The sequence below is a fragment of the Ruditapes philippinarum genome, unplaced genomic scaffold (assembly GCF_026571515.1).
Source record: "Ruditapes philippinarum isolate M1 unplaced genomic scaffold, ASM2657151v2 ctg20_1_1_1_1, whole genome shotgun sequence".
Lineage (NCBI taxonomy): Eukaryota > Metazoa > Mollusca > Bivalvia > Venerida > Veneridae > Ruditapes > Ruditapes philippinarum.
The window spans coordinates 395,963-416,771 of record NW_026860204.1 but is presented as its reverse complement, the minus strand read 5'-3'; the positions used below and the strand labels follow the sequence as shown (position 1 = coordinate 416,771).

General features: G+C 31.3%; 1 protein-coding gene across 1 annotated transcript in view; it reads right to left on the bottom strand.

Moving 5' to 3' along the window:
• LOC132759222 (atrial natriuretic peptide receptor 1-like) overlaps positions 1 to 20,809 on the bottom strand; it is a 237,583-nt gene that overhangs the window by 47,931 nt on the left and 168,843 nt on the right. Inside the window, exons 4-6 of the mRNA XM_060750954.1 lie at positions 16,672 to 16,807; positions 2,363 to 2,454; positions 1,813 to 1,951 (exon numbers count right to left, since the gene is read on the bottom strand). Coding sequence (XP_060606937.1) covers positions 1,813 to 1,951; positions 2,363 to 2,454; positions 16,672 to 16,807 — 367 coding nt within the window. The remainder of the gene's footprint in view (positions 1 to 1,812; positions 1,952 to 2,362; positions 2,455 to 16,671; positions 16,808 to 20,809) is intronic.

Genomic DNA, 20,809 nt, shown 5'->3' with positions numbered 1-20,809 from the left:
ATCTCGCTTTAATCAATACGATTTTACTCAAACTTAGAGCAGCATGCGTCACCATGAGACAAACTATTTTATGTAATCAAATTTTTAAACAAAAATCAAACAAAAATTTACTTAGATGTTATCTAGATACATGTATTAAGTCAAGGTCTAGATACATGTAGTAAGTAAAAAGATTCAAGACACAGGTAATAATGTTCATGTTATGTGCGACTGATGACCATTTTTGCAGTATTTTCCAACCATATATATTACTAATGCGTTTGGGCATTTTTTTGGCATATTTTGATATCTTTTTAGTTATTAACATGGGTTGTAAGTGCCGCTTGGAAAGTGAAAATAAATTCAATGTTGACTTCACAATATTTCTAATATATTAATACATTTTCAAAATGTTCTTGACAAGTACCAGGAATCTGGAGGCGTGCTCCTTTAAAAGACCTTAAAATGCAGCATAACACCTTTTTCTATCAAACATTCATTTATTGAAATATATGATGGCAATTACATAATCCAGAAAGACATCAAAGTTCAATGTTTACAAGTATAAAAATGGGAGGGGGGGGGGGGGGGAAGAAAAAGGGGACCTTTTGAAAACAATTTCTAAACCACAAACAATTTTCCTGTACGTTATTGTTTCATCATTAAAAACTTGTTTTATGTTTAAGTGAAAAAAAAACCGTTCAATTTTTGGCAGAAAGTAATAACTTGTAAATTGAATTTGGTAACAAATTATTCTAAAGATGCAAATCAGAATTTTATATGTTTGTATAGAGCGAAAACGCGCTAAGCATTTGTTGTTGGTGGAAGAGAATTTATTTCCGCTGGTTCCAAACTGGCGGCATTCAAACCAGACGTGACTGGCTAGCGGATATAAAATACATGATGGATGATAATTTAGTGGCTTGTAACCTCACAAAAATGTAATAAATATACGAATTAACAATTCTCACAGACGCTTTACGTATAAATTACAGCATGGAAAATTCGTGAGTGACAAAACTGATGTGATTTTGACAGTTTAGTCTGAAAGAATGAAAATATTACATATTTAATGAAGTTCCTTCCCTTAAAAATCAATTATGCATTATACGGTCGCTATATGCTGTTAAAGCAAAACGCTAAAAATAGGAAATAAACATAAAGCTGTTTTTCTTGTCAAAACGATTGTTTCCAAAAGGATAAAATAGTGCAGGAAATTCATACGTTTCTGAGAAACGCCGTTTTACAACCCGATTAATAAGTCTACGCGCGAAAAAATACACCAAAACAACAAAAATAGTTACATCAATCATTAAGCTGTTGGTAATCATTTGCACCGGTTCAAAAATAATGACAGCACTCAAGAAATGTATTGAAAATAACAACATTTTCAGGGCTTAATGGGTCTTTCAAGTCGACCATTCATCCATTCATAGAAAAAAGAAGGAAAAAAATTAACACAAAAAACTGATGGATGGAAACCTTATGATGTAATGACATTTTAGAAAGAAATTATCTTTGGCGAAAATGTAATTGTGATCGATGGATATCATTAATGTAATGTAATGTAAAACGTACACATCAAATATGGCTTCATACATTACAAAATGTTTTCATTTATTATTTTAACAAGGGACATGTTTCAGACCTATAAATAAGAAAACAGCTACTGGAAAACCTGTATTTCGGAGGTTACTTAAATCAGGGCTTTCCTTAATACAAATCTTCCTGTATTATGACACTGCAATGCGTTTTTGTATTGAGCAGACTGTTACAATTTCTAAATTAAATAGTAATACTGATAATTGATTTTATGAATTAAATACAACTTACCGTCCGGAGGACACTTGGAATTATCAAAGCCGCATTTGGGTGTGTCTGGCGGGGCGTGGTCATAGTTCCCCGCCCATCGAATATGCTTTCCTGGAACCGGTTCATACTGTTTGGTGTTTCCAAAATAATTTGCGACCACCTTATGAATAAAGAGAGAGAGAAATCAGTAATATATTATCAGATTCTGTAGTTATAGATTAAGTCAATGTCTTAACAAACGTTAAAGTTTTCATAAAATTCATATGGGTTTTACGTAACAACGACACAGTATAGATCATATGGCGACGTTTAAGTTTAACTGGTGGAGGAAGACCACCGATGCCATTTCGTGAATTATTTCAGGCACGAACGGGCACCTGAGTAGAACCATCAACGTTCCGTGAGCTAGCTGGATAGATTCCACACATGAAATAATCCAAAGACGGGATTCGAACCCACAGCGGTGAGGGGCAAGTAGAATTAATATAGGCCCTATTATTAGTTTTACAGAAAAGCGTGTATTTAAAAAGAAATCATGATATAATGTAGGTTGGTTTCATCAAGATTTTACCTCAAATTCACCGGTCTCCGGATCCATGTCCAGCAATGAATAATCGGCATTTCTATCACCATTTGCATCTATCGACACGTTCCCTGTGATACCTAAAATAAACAAAATATACCTATATATTATATGCAACATTTATATAATTATGTAATTCATAAAAAAAATGCTGTGACTTTCCATGAAACAAGTTCACTGTTCTATGTAGCGAAGGACACTTTTATTGAAACATTTTTACCATTCTATGTATTGAAATACACTTTAATTGAAACTGGTCTCGAAAGACACTTTTATTGAAACAGGTTCACTTTTCTATGTCTTGAAATACACTTTTATTGAAACTGGTCTACTACTTTATGTCTCGAAAGACACTTTCATTGAAACTGGTTCACTATTCTATGTCTCGAAATACACTTTCATTGAAACTGGTTCACTATTCTATGTATTAAAAGACATTTTTATTGGAACATGTTCACTATTCTATGTCTCAAAATACACTTTCATTGAAACTGGTTCACTATTCTATGTATTGAAAGACACTTTTATTGGAACATGTTCACTATTCTATGTCTCAAAATACACTTTCATTGAAACTGGTTCACTATTCTATGTATTGAAAGACACTTTTATTGGAACATGTTCACTATTCTATCTCTCGAAATACACTTTCAGTGAAACTGGTTCACTATTCTATGTCTCGAAATACACTTTCATTGAAACTGGTTCACTATTCTATGTATTGAAAGACATTTTTATTGGAACATGTTCACTATTCTATGTCTCAAAATACACTTTCATTGAAACTGGTTCACTATTCTATGTATTGAAAGACACTTTTATTGGAACATGTTCACTATTCTATGTCTCAAAATACACTTTCATTGAAACTGGTTCACTATTCTATGTATTGAAAGACACTTTTATTGGAACATGTTCACTATTCTATCTCTCAAAATACACTTTCATTGAAACTGGTTCACTATTCTATGTATTGAAAGACACTTTCATTGAAACTGGTTCACTATTCTATCTCTCGAAATACACTTTCAGTGAAACTGGTTCACTATTCTATGTATTGAAAGACACTTTTATTGGAACATGTTCACTATTCTATGTCTCAAAAGACACTTTCATTGAAACTGGTTCACTATTCTATGTATTGAAAGACACTTTTATTGGAACATGTTCACTATTCTATGTCTCAAAAGACATTTTTATCGAATCAGGTTCACCATTTTATGTCTCGAAATCGCTTTTATTGAAACGAGTTCACTATTATATGTCTCGAAAGAGACTTTTATTGAAACTGGTTCACTATTCTATGTCTCGAAATGCACGTTTATTGAAACTAGTTCACCATAATATGTCTCGAAAGGCACTTTCGTTGAAGCAAGTTCACTTTAGAAATTTTCAAACAACTTAGTTTTATTTTTTAATTCATTCAAAACATTTATTGCGTCGGTTATTATGGCATATTCGTTTTTCTCTTCCTAAATTCAAGATACTTTAAAAACTTTTGAAGTCTTTTATAATTTTGTTTTGTGTTGAATTTGATAATGTAAACAGCAAAACAAAAAGTTAATGGGGGAAATTCTCAGTATCTTTATGAAGTTGTTTAAATGGGGCAACACTGAGAGAAAGATTTCCTCTTTATGTCTTCTCAGAAATATGTCAGGTTTTTGTTGATGTTTATTCAAATTCTTTAGATATCATTGCTATTTTGCGTTGACACTTTTTGTCATCTTGAAAGAGATATTGTCTTTTTTTATATTATTTTGTTTTATATGGCTCCATACTTGCTATATTTAATACAACCAATCAGGACGTTGTTCTATTTTTATTGTAGCTGTATTTTAATCACCTTCCTTCTCACTCCGCACCTTGTTTGTGATTAAAAAATATAGTACATCTCTATTGTATTTCCGACTGCAATAAATACAAGATTTAAAGCAAAAATGACCTATTGTTACAAATAAAGAAAAATATGTGTGACAATTATAGTTTATATATAATCGACACGCTGATTGGTGAGCGGATAAGAATAAAAATACAACAACAACTGTCAGCTATGGACACGTTTAATGCGGATGTTGAAACCACAAAGATTATTTATTTGGATTTCTCTATTACAAGTCCCATTATCAAGATTGGCGCAACATTATTATCGTGTTTTTTAATTAACAGATGCGTCTTATAACTGACGCATTTCTCAATCTGATTCAATTAAATCTTATTCAGATATACACCGTTGAGCGAAAGAAGTGTTACTGTTGATATTAATATAACAGAATGAATATTTATTACTTAACTTTTGACTAAATTGAAGTACAAGCCCGAAGTAAAGGATTAAAGGTCATGAGGAGTATATTGTCCGACTGCCATATTGGTATTTTTTTATACAAAACAATGACGTCATCATGGCAAAACACCCCTTCACGTGCCACAAATGTATTAAAAATAGAAGTTATGAGACCAGTCAAAAAAGGCGAGAGCGGCTTCGGCTCTATACGATATTATCCGAAACTAGTCGGTATTTACCGATTCATTTTTCGTGCTCCTTAAACATACAATGCAATCTAACTTTAATTTGTGAAGTACTCACTGTAGAAAACAGATCCTTGTTCTGTTTTCGTTCTATACAGAGACAAATAATCTTAATCTAAATCTGTAATTGACATGAGGGTAATTGACAACAGCCTCCGGGGCAAAAACACACAGCAGACTCTGCGCACTTTTACGAAAATGCAATTTAGTCCAAGCCATGAAATCATTCGGATTTTGTAAAGCAGAGCATCATCAGGTTATTTTTCGAAATCATTTTTTTTCAAATCAATGTGAACATTCACAATTATTTTTGGATTATAATCACTATTGTGAAATGATTCGTATTCATTTTTTACTATCTAGTTAACTACAACACTTTATGTTTTATCTAAAATCCAAGCAAACGTGGATGTTTTCTTGTGGAATCATATATTTTTTACAATAATAAAACATCTTTTTCATATTAATTCAAAAGTTAAGCATATTATATGTACGGTGAGTACACATAATCGTTAAGAAACTTTCACTATGTTTAAAGAAGACAATCTTTTATTTACAAAAAGGGACATGGCGACCTTAAACATAAGGTAATTTTGAGATTAGGCTGTTCTAGGACCAGCAAAATTGTCGAAGGTAAAAAAAGTGGATACAACATGCTTAAATCTTGCATTTGTACATTTATATATAACCCGCTTAAAATAAAATACATAAAAAGACATAACATTTATGTACTTTTGTATGTACTTTTATACATTGTTCTCCAGTTACTGATTTCTTTTGCCATAAAAGTGTTTTATATCTCAGACACAAACTAACTAAACTTATTTATTGAGCGTTATTGCGTCACAAGGGTCATTTAAATGCTAATCTTGCCGCAACAACTCAAGAAAATTGTCGAAAATACCATCTTTTCTTACAATTAATAGTGTCATATAATTGTTAGTGGCTCGTTGTTTGTAAATAACTTAATCTTGATTTGAAATGAATTTATTTCCACTTGCATTGAAAATGGTTTCGTATCTTTTGTATCTGATGTTAGAAAAAAAGGCGTCTTTACAAAGGTACAGACCGACTTCTGCAAAGCAATACCCTTTGGGAGACAAATATCAAGGTTGTTGCAAACAGGTGTTTCTCTAAAAGGATTAAATATCTATATAGTAAGAGGTCTTACTGTTGAAAAAAACTATGATTGTTATAAAGAGGTGGTTGATTTAGTAAGGGTCCATCTTTGGAGGTTTCACTGTATAATGTAAAATATTAGACAGGTTTTTTATTTTCTTATAATTAATAAACTGATGATAAACACCGATTTTAACAAGTTTTTTTTGGTCATATTTCGGCGGTTGATTCAACAAACCGGCTTTTTTCCGCATAACTAATCTGTTATTACCAATTTATTCGCAAGTGAACGACTACTAATCCCATATGATCTATGAGTTTGAAGACATTGATAGGAAAAAAAAATCTCTTTAATCACGGTTTTCTTGTTGATATAAAAAAGAGATCATATCATTAGTCCATGAACTAACTTATCAGAACGTTTATCGCAATAAAGTTATGTTCGTAATTATTCCAGTTGATAATTGCTAAAGATAATATGCATACATTTCCGAAAGACGTCTTGAAATCTAATGTTGATATCACAATTCTAAAGATAGTCTCTATTAAGGCTGTTAACAATTTTCTTTAAGATATTCTTACGCGACAAAAACGAGTTCTCGACTTTAAAATGATATCTTTACAACTTCGTGCTGTTTATCATTTAAGATAATCAGCCTGTGGTGTATGGTGGCCAGCTTGTGTTATGCACGATAACTTGTTTGCACGTGAATTGCTATTTCCCATAACCCTGTTATTTTTCTACCAAACTTGTTTACGTCATTTTGGATGCTTTTAGTAATTGAGGATACATAATTTTATAAAAAAACAATAAAAGCGCGAAACTTACAGACAATAACCGGTCCCCGATGTGCAAAAAATACAATTATCAGTCCCCGATGTGCAACAGAAATGAACATTTAAAAAATCAAATTCCTATGTATAGCTCCTTCCGGGTTAGTACTAGAACAACCTTTGCACGTTTTCCACTTCTTTTACGACATCGCATCTCTAGAGGATACACTTGTCTTTGCTTTAGCAAAAACATCATCTAAATTAGCGACAGTTATCAAATTAGCCAAATATAAAATCTATTCTGATTGGATTAGCTGTGTGCAAGTTTTTACCACATTTTAAAGGTACTAATTCGTACATAAAATAGGTCGTTAAATACATGCCATAAAAAAATCAATCTTTGATAAGATGGTACTTTCGTGAGCAAGACATATACTTCATGTTTTTTTAAGTTTCATGTTAATGTTTTAACCTCTGACGTTTTCTATTGTCGCTGTTCCTTGACAATTTCTAACCGTTCACCGCCTACCCTAAGCCAATCAAAATTGAAATATAATACCACCTGATAATAAAATGTTTGTTTTTTTGTGCACGACGACGCAGCCATCATAATAAGTTGACTTGTTTTTGAAACAGACGAGCAAACAATAAATAAAACAAGAGAGCCCAGAGGGCCCTGGATCGCTCTCCTAAGAAATATGTTAAAGTGGAGTCCTTTTTCACCCCAGAAGAAAATGCAAGAATTAAAACATCGCGAAAAGGTACATATAAGAAAAATCAATGACCCTCGGGGCGAGCCAATTTTGACCCTAGGAATTTTATTTCAACAAACATGGTAGTTATATACTAGAACATGTTCAATGCCAAATATCTAAGCTATTACTCTTTTGGATTTTTACAAGAGGATTTTTTAAGTTTCTACTATTTACAAAAATCAATGACCCCCTTGGGCGGGGCCAATTTTGACCCTAGGGCTGTTAGGTAGACATCCACTAAAGATGTTTCATGCCAAATATCTAAACTCTAGATCTTTTGGATATTCACAAAAAATGTTTATTTTGTTTATACAATATACATATAAGGAAAATCAATGACCCCCTGGAGCGGAGCCAATATTGACCACAGGGCATCTATATGAAAAAACTTGGCAGACACTCACTAGAAGATGTTTCATGCTTAATATCTAAGCTCTACCTCTTTTTGATTTTCACAAGATGATTTTTTAAAGTTTTTACTAGTATATACATATTAGGAAAATCAACGGCCCCTGTAGCGGGGCAAATTTTGACCCTAGGGCTTTTATTTGAACAAATTTGGTAGACATGCACTAGAGGATGTTTCATGCCAAATATCTAAGCTGTAGCTCTGTCTTTTTTTAAAAAGAAGATTTATTAAGATTTTTGTAAGTTGTTGAAAGAAAAATTGTTGACGCATGCACGCACGCACGGACGATGGACGACGAACAATGAGCCATCACAAAAGCTTACATTGAGGACATTGTCCTCAGGTGAGCTAATAAAAACCCTTCAACAATATAGCGATTAAATTCTGTTTATGTTTAATAGCATTTATACGAGACAAAACATTATTACTTTTAAGTAAATACAATTAATTAAGTCATATGTAATTTCATACAATATTAATTATCATTATAATAAAAAAATGACACTGAAAATAACATTTGCAATAAAAACTATTAATTTGAATTCTGTAAAATGATGACTTTCATTAGAAAAAGAACTATTTTACCCTCGGTCATAAGGCGAATTCTTTCATTAGACATTGTTTATTATTTAGCTGGATCAGATTTTTCTAATAAGGCGACCATAAACTTCAAATTAGGAGAAAATGATTTTTTTCATATTAAAGCTTCATGACAAAATATTTTAAGAAAATCAAACTTGATGTACAAAGATTTAAAGGAAAGTTAAAGGGTTCAAGTAATATTCTTAGGTTATGTGCTATAAATGACGGATTTTGTAGTATTTATAAGCATATTTGTACTGCGTGACTAACGCATAAAAGGCTATTTTTATCTTTAATGGGTGAAATCACAACTTCTATGACAAACTGGTTTAAAAACTGTACACATATTAATATTTTATAGGTAATATGGCTTTATATCAAAAATATGTTGTGTTAAAATTTTTATTCATATTCGAGCTTTTCTGTTGACCAGTTGTTATAATTGTTAAACACCGTCTCAGTTTCAGACTCTGTCACTGCTTTTTCCCCCTTGTGGCTGAGGGGTTGTCTCTCAAGAATTAAGGCATCAAAATTGCATTTTTTTTATATAACTACGTTCCCACGACATAATTTCATTGTTCCCACGTAATAATTACCTCGTTCCCGTGTGGTTTATAACTTAAAGGAATGGTACATGCTTCTACAGTGTAACCGTAGTAGGTCAAGATGTTCATATTGTGTCTTTGTTTTGCTCTTACACATTTTCCGGATTTTTCTAATTACGTGAACATAAAATCAGCAAAACGTTTCTTTGGAAAAAACATCCTTAAATAAGGCACATTATGCTCCTGAAATGATTTATTTTTATTTCTCAAAAACTTTTCAGTTTTTGGTGTACTTTTATAGTTTCTTAAATGTAACTCATCGGTCAATTACCTCATCGTTCTTTTTCTTCTGTTGCTATTTGGCAATAAGTACATTTATAATGATCTAAAATTTTTATAGGAGTCACAATACTATTTTATTTACATTTTGCTACTTTCATGACATATTATTTCACATTTAGTCTACTTCCTTCAGGCAACAAGCATCTTACATGCCCTAAAACCCGTATTTAAATATAATTAAATGCATGTTTGTCATTTCTTAAGAAGTCGAAATTTATTCATTTCTGAGGTATAATGTGCCTTTAAGGGACATTAACTGTTATTTCATGTTTTCTCATATACCAGAACGTATCAAAATTCAATTAAAAACCACTTTTCTTCAAATTACTCACCTTTTTCTTTGTTTCCATTAATCGAAAACAAAAAAGAAATTCTACATAATCAGACTTTCTTTCTTTTGTAATTAAAATAAATGGAAGTATATTTAAATGTAATTGCTTAAGATTTCATCAAAATACGATTTCACAAGTTTCTGTAAAATTCCTGTTTATTACTATGTAAATGGTATAATAATTGTCTATTTCATTTGGATAACTTTTATAGTGTATTCATTAATACGGTGTCATAGAAACTGAATAATATTTGAGTTTTTTTAATTAAAAAAGCTTTTTAACAACACATTCTGTACACGTATTTTCTTTATATATTCTCTTCTCGTAGACCTAAGCGTCAAGGTTAAAGTGCCTGCCTGTTAGTCAACCCTGGGACCATGGGTTCGAGCTTCAAACTATTTTGGAAGATCATACCTTGTCAACCCACTTGCATTTATACAACAAGTTAAAAAAAAACACGCTAGAATTACACAGAAACATCATAAAAAAGAGTAGTTCCTGCATATGCGCAAAGATCATCTCGCGACAAACACGCACAAAGGCATTTTATGAATAACCTAGTTTACATATATAAAGTTCAAAGTTATATAAGACAATACAAGACATTACAGTCTGATTGTCAAAGACTGAATTATAAAGTTAAATTCTTTGATTGGTTCGTGCCAAACTTGAAGGAGAAACCCTTTCGTCCGTTTGTCTGACAAAATTCATTTCTTGACTCAATCACATAGAGCAAATGTCGATTTTTATCGTGAATTAATGTTATAAACTCGTCAAAACTATCGAAAAATGACATTATATTAGAATAAAACTCTACAACCACGCAATGTTAGATGCTAGTTACACGCATCAATCATCCGATCAATCCCCAGGCAGGCTTTGCATCAATATAAAATTATACCAATATAAGTAAAATGTTATATAACAGATGTCCCAATAGAGAAGTAAATTTAAAGGCCCACTATGCCTCAAAAATTCTTTCATTCTTATTTCTCAAAAAACATTTTTGGTATCGTGTTACAGTTTCCAAAAGAAATACTCATTTATCGCATATATGAACTATCCTATGTTTTTTTGCTCTGTTGGCAAGTGGTATGATTTTAGTGATGAAGTATTTGTTATGAAAGTCAAAATAATATTTGACCTTTATGACACGTTGGTAACGTCACGTTGAGCGCTACTTTCTTTAGTTGTAAAACATCTAACATTCTCTAAATCAATTATCAAAACATTATTGAACACATGTCTAAGATTTCTAAAGAATGAAAAAATATGGATTTTTGAGGAATAATGTGACTTTAAACATGGAATAAACTAGCTGCACCGTAGGTTTTAAATGTACCTTTAAATGTTACAGTATTGCACTTTGGTGTTAATAAATTGAATCATATTTGGTAAAAGATGTGAATGTCTTGCAAAAAAATATATTTTTGCTTTGCGTTTGGTGCGTTGCCGCCTCGACATATTAAAAATGCACGACCAATATTTTGCATCACCTATTTTCGCGACTTACAACGAAAACTAAACGAGGCTCAAATCGGCCACCATATTTCTGTGATGGAAAGTAGAACAAACTATTTAACATATTAATTGCTTGAGCTGATCCAGTCTTTGGAGAAATAATATTTCCTGTAGACATAAGGGATTGGTAAACCTATCTATATATTTCTGAGGTAACTTAGGTAGGTAATAGTCTTTGATCAATACGGATTTGTGCTATTTTTTCCGGTTTATTAAATGATTGCTATATAGTTAAATGTTTCAATTTAATAAAGTTACATTAATCAGATTAATGGAACGTCATGACTCCAGATACAAATACAAATAAATGTACATAAAAGGTACATATAAGTGTACATATAATGTACATATAAATGTACATATAAGGCTAGTATTATATCTTTAATGGAATCGATAAAAAGTTATATTACTACGAAAATATAACTTTCCAAAAGACAATGTAACAAAATACAGTATAAAATGGAATGTATGCTTTTATTTTAGCAACTAACGTTTCTTTCCTTGTTAACATAACAATTGTATTAGCGTTTTTAAACATTACACCCGGATCTAAAAAAGGAAACAACATCCAAAACCAAACAACCCAACCTCCCTTTTGACCATATTGATAAATGTACACATTCAATTCAAAGTGAATGAGTATGATTTTATCTAATTCAAGTATAAAGAATATATCATCTACTTTAAATATGATTTTATTAGAATTGTTTCAAAGATGTTTCACGACAACAGTTACTGTTATATTCAAAATAATCTGACAAAGAAAAAAACACCATCACCACCAACAACAAAAAAACCTTGTGGTATTTGGCTTGGTCGATATTGTCTTTGAGCGAGAAATAATTTTGCCTCAGAAAAAATAATGTATCATTTATAAAACCAAGTTCGCGTAAAATGCTCGTTAGTGATAAACATGTTTGTTTAAGTTAAATACAATCGCAATTTTGATTCAGACCTTGACCTTGACCTTGAGCATAACACGCAGTAACATTAAAAACACTTATATAAACCAATCTGTTCCTCCTGTATAGCACTGCTTTACACTAAATATAAACTAAGCCTATAATTCCACATAATCTTGTCTCATCCCAAAACCGGACTATTTTACTAATGCGCAGAAAATTGCTTTCCAGGAAATGTAATCTGGAAATGCATTTTTTTGTCATGTTAGGTTCTCAAGTAGTAAAAAGATGAAAAGATGAAAAGTGTCTTATCTAAATTGAGAGATTTGTCAGGAAATTTAAATGGCCAATAAAATATGTGTCTACAACGATAAGCATAGCTATCAATTCCGAATGGGTTCCATTGTTGGTTCTTGGCAAAATGAGAAGATATGGGCAACAAATGATGAAAGAATATCAATTTTAGTGATTCTGTTTGCTTTCCTTTGGCAACTTTCAGATGATTTTTTTTCCAACCTTCATGAGCTATTTCGAGCTATTCCCTAAGAAGTATGATAAAGTACAAATTCTATTAGAGAATGCAGGGCGACATCAGAAAAAAGAAACTCAAACAGTCAAAATGTTTTCGTTCCATATAAATATACAAGTTAGAAAACACACTTCAATGGCTTTTTGCTATTCCGTATCAATAATATTTGTTTTTTCCAAAAAAAATAGTTCGCATTCATGTAGTGACAGAGAGTCAAGCGGAATAATTTTATGCAAATTACTTATTAGATCAGACGGCCAGTAATTGGTAATTCTTGACCACCATATCACCAATGTAATAGGCAGGGATTCATGGTCTAGTCTGAAAATAATTCCTTATAAGAAAAGAAAAGCATACACAATATTTTGTGTTAGCAAGGTCAAAAGATTTGGGTTTTTTTTTTTGTATTTTAGTACCAACGGCAAAACAGATCAATCTACCATTGTTTGTGGAATACGGACGGAAAATATATACTTAAGTATAATACGTAAGCTTTGCTTTTTTTTTAAAGATTTTGTTGGATATTTGAAATATGCATATGTGTCTTAATACGTATTTGCATTTTAAATAATTATAACAGTTAACAGGAACTGTCAGTAGGACAGCTTGCTCGACTATTCTCAGTGCTTGACAGCAAAACAAGATCCTGGATAATGTAAAATTTTCTTAGTTCAAACGAATTCTGTCAAAATTCATATTAAAGTGATAGGCCTAGGACAGTGACCTTTCATTAATCCCTCCAATCTGTATGTGATGTTTCACCCCTTCGTTTCAGTAATTTTTGAAGATACCAACTTGCACGCAAAGCATTACAGTCGACAGTGATGCTGATGCCAGGGTGAGTACAATAGCTCACCCTATTCTTCGAATATTTCAGCTAAAGATGTTCAACACCGTGACGGATATATGCATGTATATAAATGTATAAAAATGTTGTTTAAAAGTAATACGACTAAAATTGCTATGATTTTCTTATAACATCTTCCATCAAAACAGAAATAATGAGGAAAATGGCAGAAATGTATGCCAATGTGTGCTAATGTCACAGCCGCAAAACATTTTAAACTCTTTCAAACGAAACACATTCATTATAAAACCATTCAGCTTTATGGAAACAAAAGATGACCTTTTACGCCATTGCAGTAATGAAAGATGAAGGGCCATCAACATTTGTAATGCTTCTGTGACAGAAATTGCTGATAAAGGAATATTTGCAGTACCTCTATGCCAAAGTATTAATGCATTGTGACAAGAATAAATGCAAATCCTTTATAATAATAGAATGTAGCTGGAGACTGCCCGTCTATAAGGCGCACGTTCTTATAGACGGTACAGTATATTTGTAACCTTTCATTTCAGACTTGATCTATGCCTTTTGCATGTTAAAACATTTTTTGGCGGGTTATGAATAGTTTTTACTTCATACTGTGGCGAGAATTCATTCACAATATCATTCACAATGTTAGAATTTTGTGAATATATGTAGATGCAATACAATACATTGCAAATAAGCGAATTTATTTATATAGGCATGAAAATTAATGCATGAAACACTTCCAAATATAAACGCAAATGTTGTGTTTATTTACAAAAAGTCCAAATATACTGCAAAACATACACTATATGTTACTGGAGGTTTTGATCGATGAACAAAATCCAACAGTATATATCATTTTATATTACATATAACAGTAAACGCGAAATACAGAATGAAGACTGACTATTAAAGACGGTGCCCTGTTGCACCGTTCTTTTACCGTTTCTTTGAATCCCTTGAAAAGTTCAAGCTAACACAACTTGCATAATCTTGTATACATGTATAATCTATTAGACTTCTCAGCATCAAAGAAATCAAATATTGTTAATATTGTCATATCAAGAAATAGAGGATATTGAATGTGTGTAGCTTTTATATTTAATTTATTGAATGAGTTGAATAAAATTGTATTGGAATTCTGCGTGGCGAGCATACTAGAGTTCAATAGTAATGAAGCTACACTTCATATAATCAAGTCATTTCTATCTAGTTTTACAAATTAGGCTACCATTGAAAATATGAGAACGGATCATTTCCTTTAATACCACATTTTGTCCATCATCTTTTACCATTGTGCGCTGTTTCTGTCACAAGAGATCGTCATTTTACATCTTGGACGTTAATGACATCTTAACACGTATTGAATAAAGACACTCTAGCCACTAATAATGGTCGGCCATGGGAGAGTAATTCCTGATTAATGGTAAACAGCAGATTCTCTCGCAAAATATAATCATTATTACCAGGGGTTGTTGACAAGTTGTGTGATTGTTATACACATCATTTAATACATCCATTCCACAAGCTGTTGGATGTCGTTACACGAGTACCAAACATTATTTTGTTTGCCTTTATTTCTGTCCTTACAAGAATGCTTGATTGCTTAATTAAACGAAACCCCATATATACATGTATTTGTTTATTTAAACCCGTCTTCACTTTCCAAGCTTAAAAAAGATAGAGGTATAAATCTATATTTAAAGAAATATCTTTAAAAATTTTTAGACAGTAAAATCATGTAGCTTCCACAATCTTGTCGGAACAGTAATAACATAGACCGCCACTATTATTTAACACGCCCAAGAATATTGTACGAAATAAAATGTTCTTGACTGCTACTTTAAGTAGGGTTTGAACGTTAAGAGATTATTTGTGAACGTACATTTCTCTCTGTAGGAAATATAAGAGCATATTCGTCATACAGGTATTTCAGATTTATATTTTTTTTCAAAAATCAAACAATAATTTTGAAAAATAAAACAAGCATATATATATAGTTTGATGAACTTTAAACGTGTAAATTTCATTATTATTTTGAAATTAAAATTTGCAAACTTAGATGTTTTGATAACCTTGAAAGTTAGAGTTTGATAATTACATCAAGTGTTTAATCGAATTTCAAGAAATTTCCTCAGAAAAAAAAGTGAAAAGTGTGGAAAGCAACAATTGCGAACAGTTGATTCAACTCTCAAAACAATAGATACTTAAACTTTATTGTTTGTTTACCCATTGTAATGCATAAATAAACACCATTATACAGTGGGAATTACTTCAGTTTTAATGAAGCCTGTTCAAAATTGCACATTTATAAGAATTTTGTTGCAGTTTTATTGACAAGTTTGATACATCAGACACAAATTGCTTTGCAATCATACTTAAGTATACAAATGTATATCCAGCTGCATGCCGTTTTGATATCAAAGCTATTTCATGAAGGCATTACGTCTGCAACAACAATTATCTTAATATATTCTATATTCATAAATTTCATATATGATACTTCTGGAAAACGAATTATTTATTTTATCCATAGCAATTTTGATTGTCATAATTTCCGGTATTTTTTTCCGTTTTTGATTTTTACTTGGTATATTTAATTTGCAATCAAGCAAGGGCACTTGTAAAACCAATGTTCATTTTTATTTCAGATGATGACCTCGGTTCCTAGACGACTTATCTAAGTAAATGTTTGCACTTTTAGCTAGTAATATACTTATTATTGTCTAAGAAAGCTTGGCCAGACTGACAGATGCACGAAATAACGTGTAAGTATCAAATATCCATACTTATTTGATTTCGAAATTGACGCAAAAGAAACGAAATATAAGAAAATGCAATTCCATTCCAACATTTGAATGTTTAACTTGTGTTTTTTTTCCTATTACTATTAAATGTAAAATTATATGAAGCCCACATGGTAGACTGCCTTTGTTGCAACTGTGTAGCCGCCTTAGAAAAAGACTTTATTATAATCAAAATATGACATTCATATCAAAGGCCTTTCTATCACGGTAGGAATTAAAATTTATTTCTGTATTATCGACTCTATTTTATTCTTATTTTATAACATCGTTGTTTTTCTTTCTCACATAGTAACAAAGTTTTGAATGTTTTGTTTTTTTTAACTGTATATATAAAGTGTACCTCTAAAAGTTCGATTCCACATCCGCTTTGTAATTTCTGTTCCATTTGTTATTGACCGGTTAGCCTCCAGCGTCTCGTTCAGGGCGTGGGCGTACAGGATGACGGCATCGTGGAACGCTCCAACAAAACTATTGACCTGCAAGTAGAATATGAATTATAAATAATTATTTGAAATAAAGCATTAATTAAAACAACTTTAGGGTATTGCTACATGTACAATAAATATCTCATGAAATGTTAATATCAAAACGTATTTTACATATATGTTTAAAATAGGTGTTTGCAAACATGTTAGGTTATATTACAGTAATTTCATATGTAATCGCTAGTTTGAAAATACCTCCCTTTTTACCATGTAAACATTTTAGCAGTTTATTTTAATGCAGCTACTTATAATTTAAACCATATAAGTAGGACTTTTCTAAAAAAAATCTATGTTTGGTAAATAAATAAATAAACATAAATTGAAGCAATTTCATGTCTGACCAAAAACGTCCAGACACAGCTAAAGAGGAAATTAATCTGGTTGGAAAAAGTACTATTTGATTAAATACACTCTACTGTTATATACCAAGTACCAAGTACCTAAATGCGAGGGAGACTTATTTGCTTTTATAGATAACTTAATAAGTTCAAATCAGGTTCTTGTCTGTAAAAGTTCAACTTCATTTGTGAAAAAACTAAACCAATATTCCACCGAATGTCCTCAAATTCGAACAATTCAGTTTGACTTGTGTATTACAAATGTATTTTAGATTACCTTTGCTTTCAAACCTTTGAATGTAAAACTATAGGAGAAGAATTTCATTAGACACTTTGTCTTTCATTATAATCATATTTTTCAAGAATATTTGAAATGCTTTGTGTATATTGTAAATTGTAACATGTATATAATATATTCTGAGAAATAAAATATGTTTAAACTAATGTAAAACTATCAACTTTCGGTTTGTAAGAAGTTAAAATATTATGTTCAATAACAGAACAAAAATTATTGCATTCATTAATAATTCAATGCTTAAGTTATCATTATAGATTTATATTCAAAGATTATAAAACAAATTCTCGTTTGTGGCATTAAAATGAAAAATTATGCCGTTCTGAAACAAAAAACAAAAAAATAACAACAACAACAAAAAACAACAACAACAAATATGACTCAACCATTATTTGGTCTCAAAATTTAAGTAGGAAACAAGATTTCTACATTATCTTTGTTGTGTTAGTTAACTCAAATTTAGACATGAATATACGACAATGTATAACCTTGTTCACCCTTTTGTCAAAATTCTTAACTTGCAATCAAACAACCACAGACACGCTGTCTTCAGCGGAACCATGGCTTTACAACATTTACCATATTAAGGGGATTCATTGTTTCACGAATCAATATAACAATACCTAATGACTCAAATGGCGTTTTTGGAAAATTCCGATACAAAAGGAATGAATGAAATATACATATCGAATAGGATACAAAAACTATCCTTGCTTTATACAGGGTGTGCGAGAAAATCGATACAGGGACAATCACACTTATTGTCAGCGCGCTCTCCCGAATAGCGTAAGTAACGTGCTGAGAACGACTGACATCAATCTTCCTGTTGAGGGAAGAATTAGCAGAGAATGAATCGTTTTTATTAGATTTATGATAAATAAATCTCGAAATAATTGCAAGAACAAATGTTCCGTGCTGATAAAACAGTTTGAGAATAGATTGGCAGCACATTTTGTTTCGTGTGAAGTACGGAGCTACTAATAACAAGATTATGTAGTCGGTATGTAAGTGTACATGTAGATATCCATAGCAATCTTGCTTTATTCATAAAAAGGCAAATTCACATATGCAACAATTTCTCAAAAAAGGAGAAGACAGTGAACTTTCTGATTCATGTTGCGAGAGATCTTAATTTTCAATAATAAAACATGTTTGAATTATGAAAAAACAGCTTACTGACAAAAATAATCTTGCTAAAATATGTCACAATGTTCCATTGCGAGCAAATCGAATCCAGTTTCAAATAACGTATTACGTTGATGTCATATTCCATTAGTTTAAATACAAAACTGATTCCCGAGCAAAATCACGGATTACTAATGATTAAAAACACTATAATTTGTAGCCCGGGGAGATTCTCGAAATCTCTATTGAAATCATTTTACACAATTTTTTCCCCCCGTTTGCTTCTTAAATAAAAAGTGTTTTCTCACGATTTCCTTGTATCCTCGTGACATTTCAAAGCAACAAAATATAGCTGTTTATTACGTTGAAGTTATGTTATATATTAGTACCAAAAATGCTCCTTTTTTTATAAAATAAAAGGATCACCGACAAAGAACCCAGGAGGGCACCGATAACTATTCTATTCTGTTACAGGGATAAAAAAACTAATCCCAAAAATTCGTATTTAAATTATGTATACTTTTGTTCCAGACAAAATGAAAATGTCACGGTAGACTTTAGTCGTATTTATAAAGGCTACAATAAAAAAATGGACGCTCCAAATTAGCCTAAAATCTAATCTCTCGGGGAGTAGAAAATTTCATCAAATTTCCAGTTGTCTCACACGTCGTGTTTGGCATTGGATTTCTGATACAAAATTTCAGGCACTATATATGAGAATGTTGATTTGAGAATGTCGCTGTGTTTCGAAATAATACGATTTTAACAATATTGTGCTTCCTTGATCTTGCGTACGATTTTTGTGTGTCGGTTTCTTTGGTTTTACGTTTGACACTATAGGTCAAACGGTGCTGAAACATGAAAAATGATTTTAGCTAACCTTGGGTGTAACAAATTTCAAAGCAACACCGGATGTCAAAAATTGGCATACATTCCTATTGAAACCGACTTAAATCTTAACAACATATTATGTTAATAATTAGCCATATAATCCATATAGCACGCTCTTGTACATTTAGTGATTTCTGTATAATAATTAAATAAAGACATTAACTGTTCAACCTTATGTAACAACAAAAATCGAATTATGTTTTTAATATAATCACTAACGGAGTTAGACAAATTGAATTAAAATTTTGTTTTCACAAAATCATTTGCAGAAGAGATTCAAAGTTTATACATAAAACAATTAAGTTATTTAAATTTACATTATGGAAATAAACAAAGAAATAATCAAAATGCTATAAAAGTTTCAAGTGATAATTAAGAAAAAAAAAGAACACCACGTAACTGAATTAGATTTAGGAAATTACACAGACAATTCTGTAGAATACAAGATGTAGTTTTAATTTAAATGTCAATACAACTGTTGGGGATTATATCAATCTCAGATAAAACTGGTTATTTCTCAAGCAGTCGCATTATTTTCCATGTTCTTATACAGTAAAAAAAGCCACAGAATCCCCATTATTTGATGAATATGTTTTATAGCTCAAGATATCTTTTTTATGGAAAAAGAAATCATTATCATGTTTTTTTTGTACATGATACATGGCAGCTACGGCATGTTTTCTAAATGACAAGGATTTCCGTGTGTGTTATTAAAACAGATAACAAATTCCAACAACACCAGTGATGACATAAATACATTAATCAACAACTAGTTTAAGATAATCTGATATCAACAAATCATTTCTTTCTAAGTTTGTGAGAACAATTTGATATACCGGTAATTAGTTCTGTCTGTTTGTTTTCCCTCGCAGATGTTTGTTTGTTTGGATTTAACGCTGACTTATCTGATTTAAACATATTTTGGTCATATCTCTGCGGTTGCGCCACCTAACCCGTTTTCCTGAATATATTACCAGTAATAACTAATGTTTGTAGAAAAGACTAGCTTGTAATCGCACATGATTTGTAATAAGCGGTTAGAGACAAATGTCCATTAGATTGATGTTCAAGATTCACTGTCACAGAGAATGTTTGCCTTGTTAAAAGATCAAACCAGCAACCCCTAGAGTACAAATCCGATGCATTTTGCATCGTTCAGTGAACGGAGAAATAAATGGTTTACGAATGCAAGGCGAATTGGTTTCGGTGAATTCAGCACACAACAAAATCCACAAGAACAATAAAACAACCCCGGTATAGAATCAAGAATGGAAGTCAGCCCATAATTGATAAAGTATGGCTATCAGGTCTTTATATTACAATTAAATTTCATGTCAATAATCT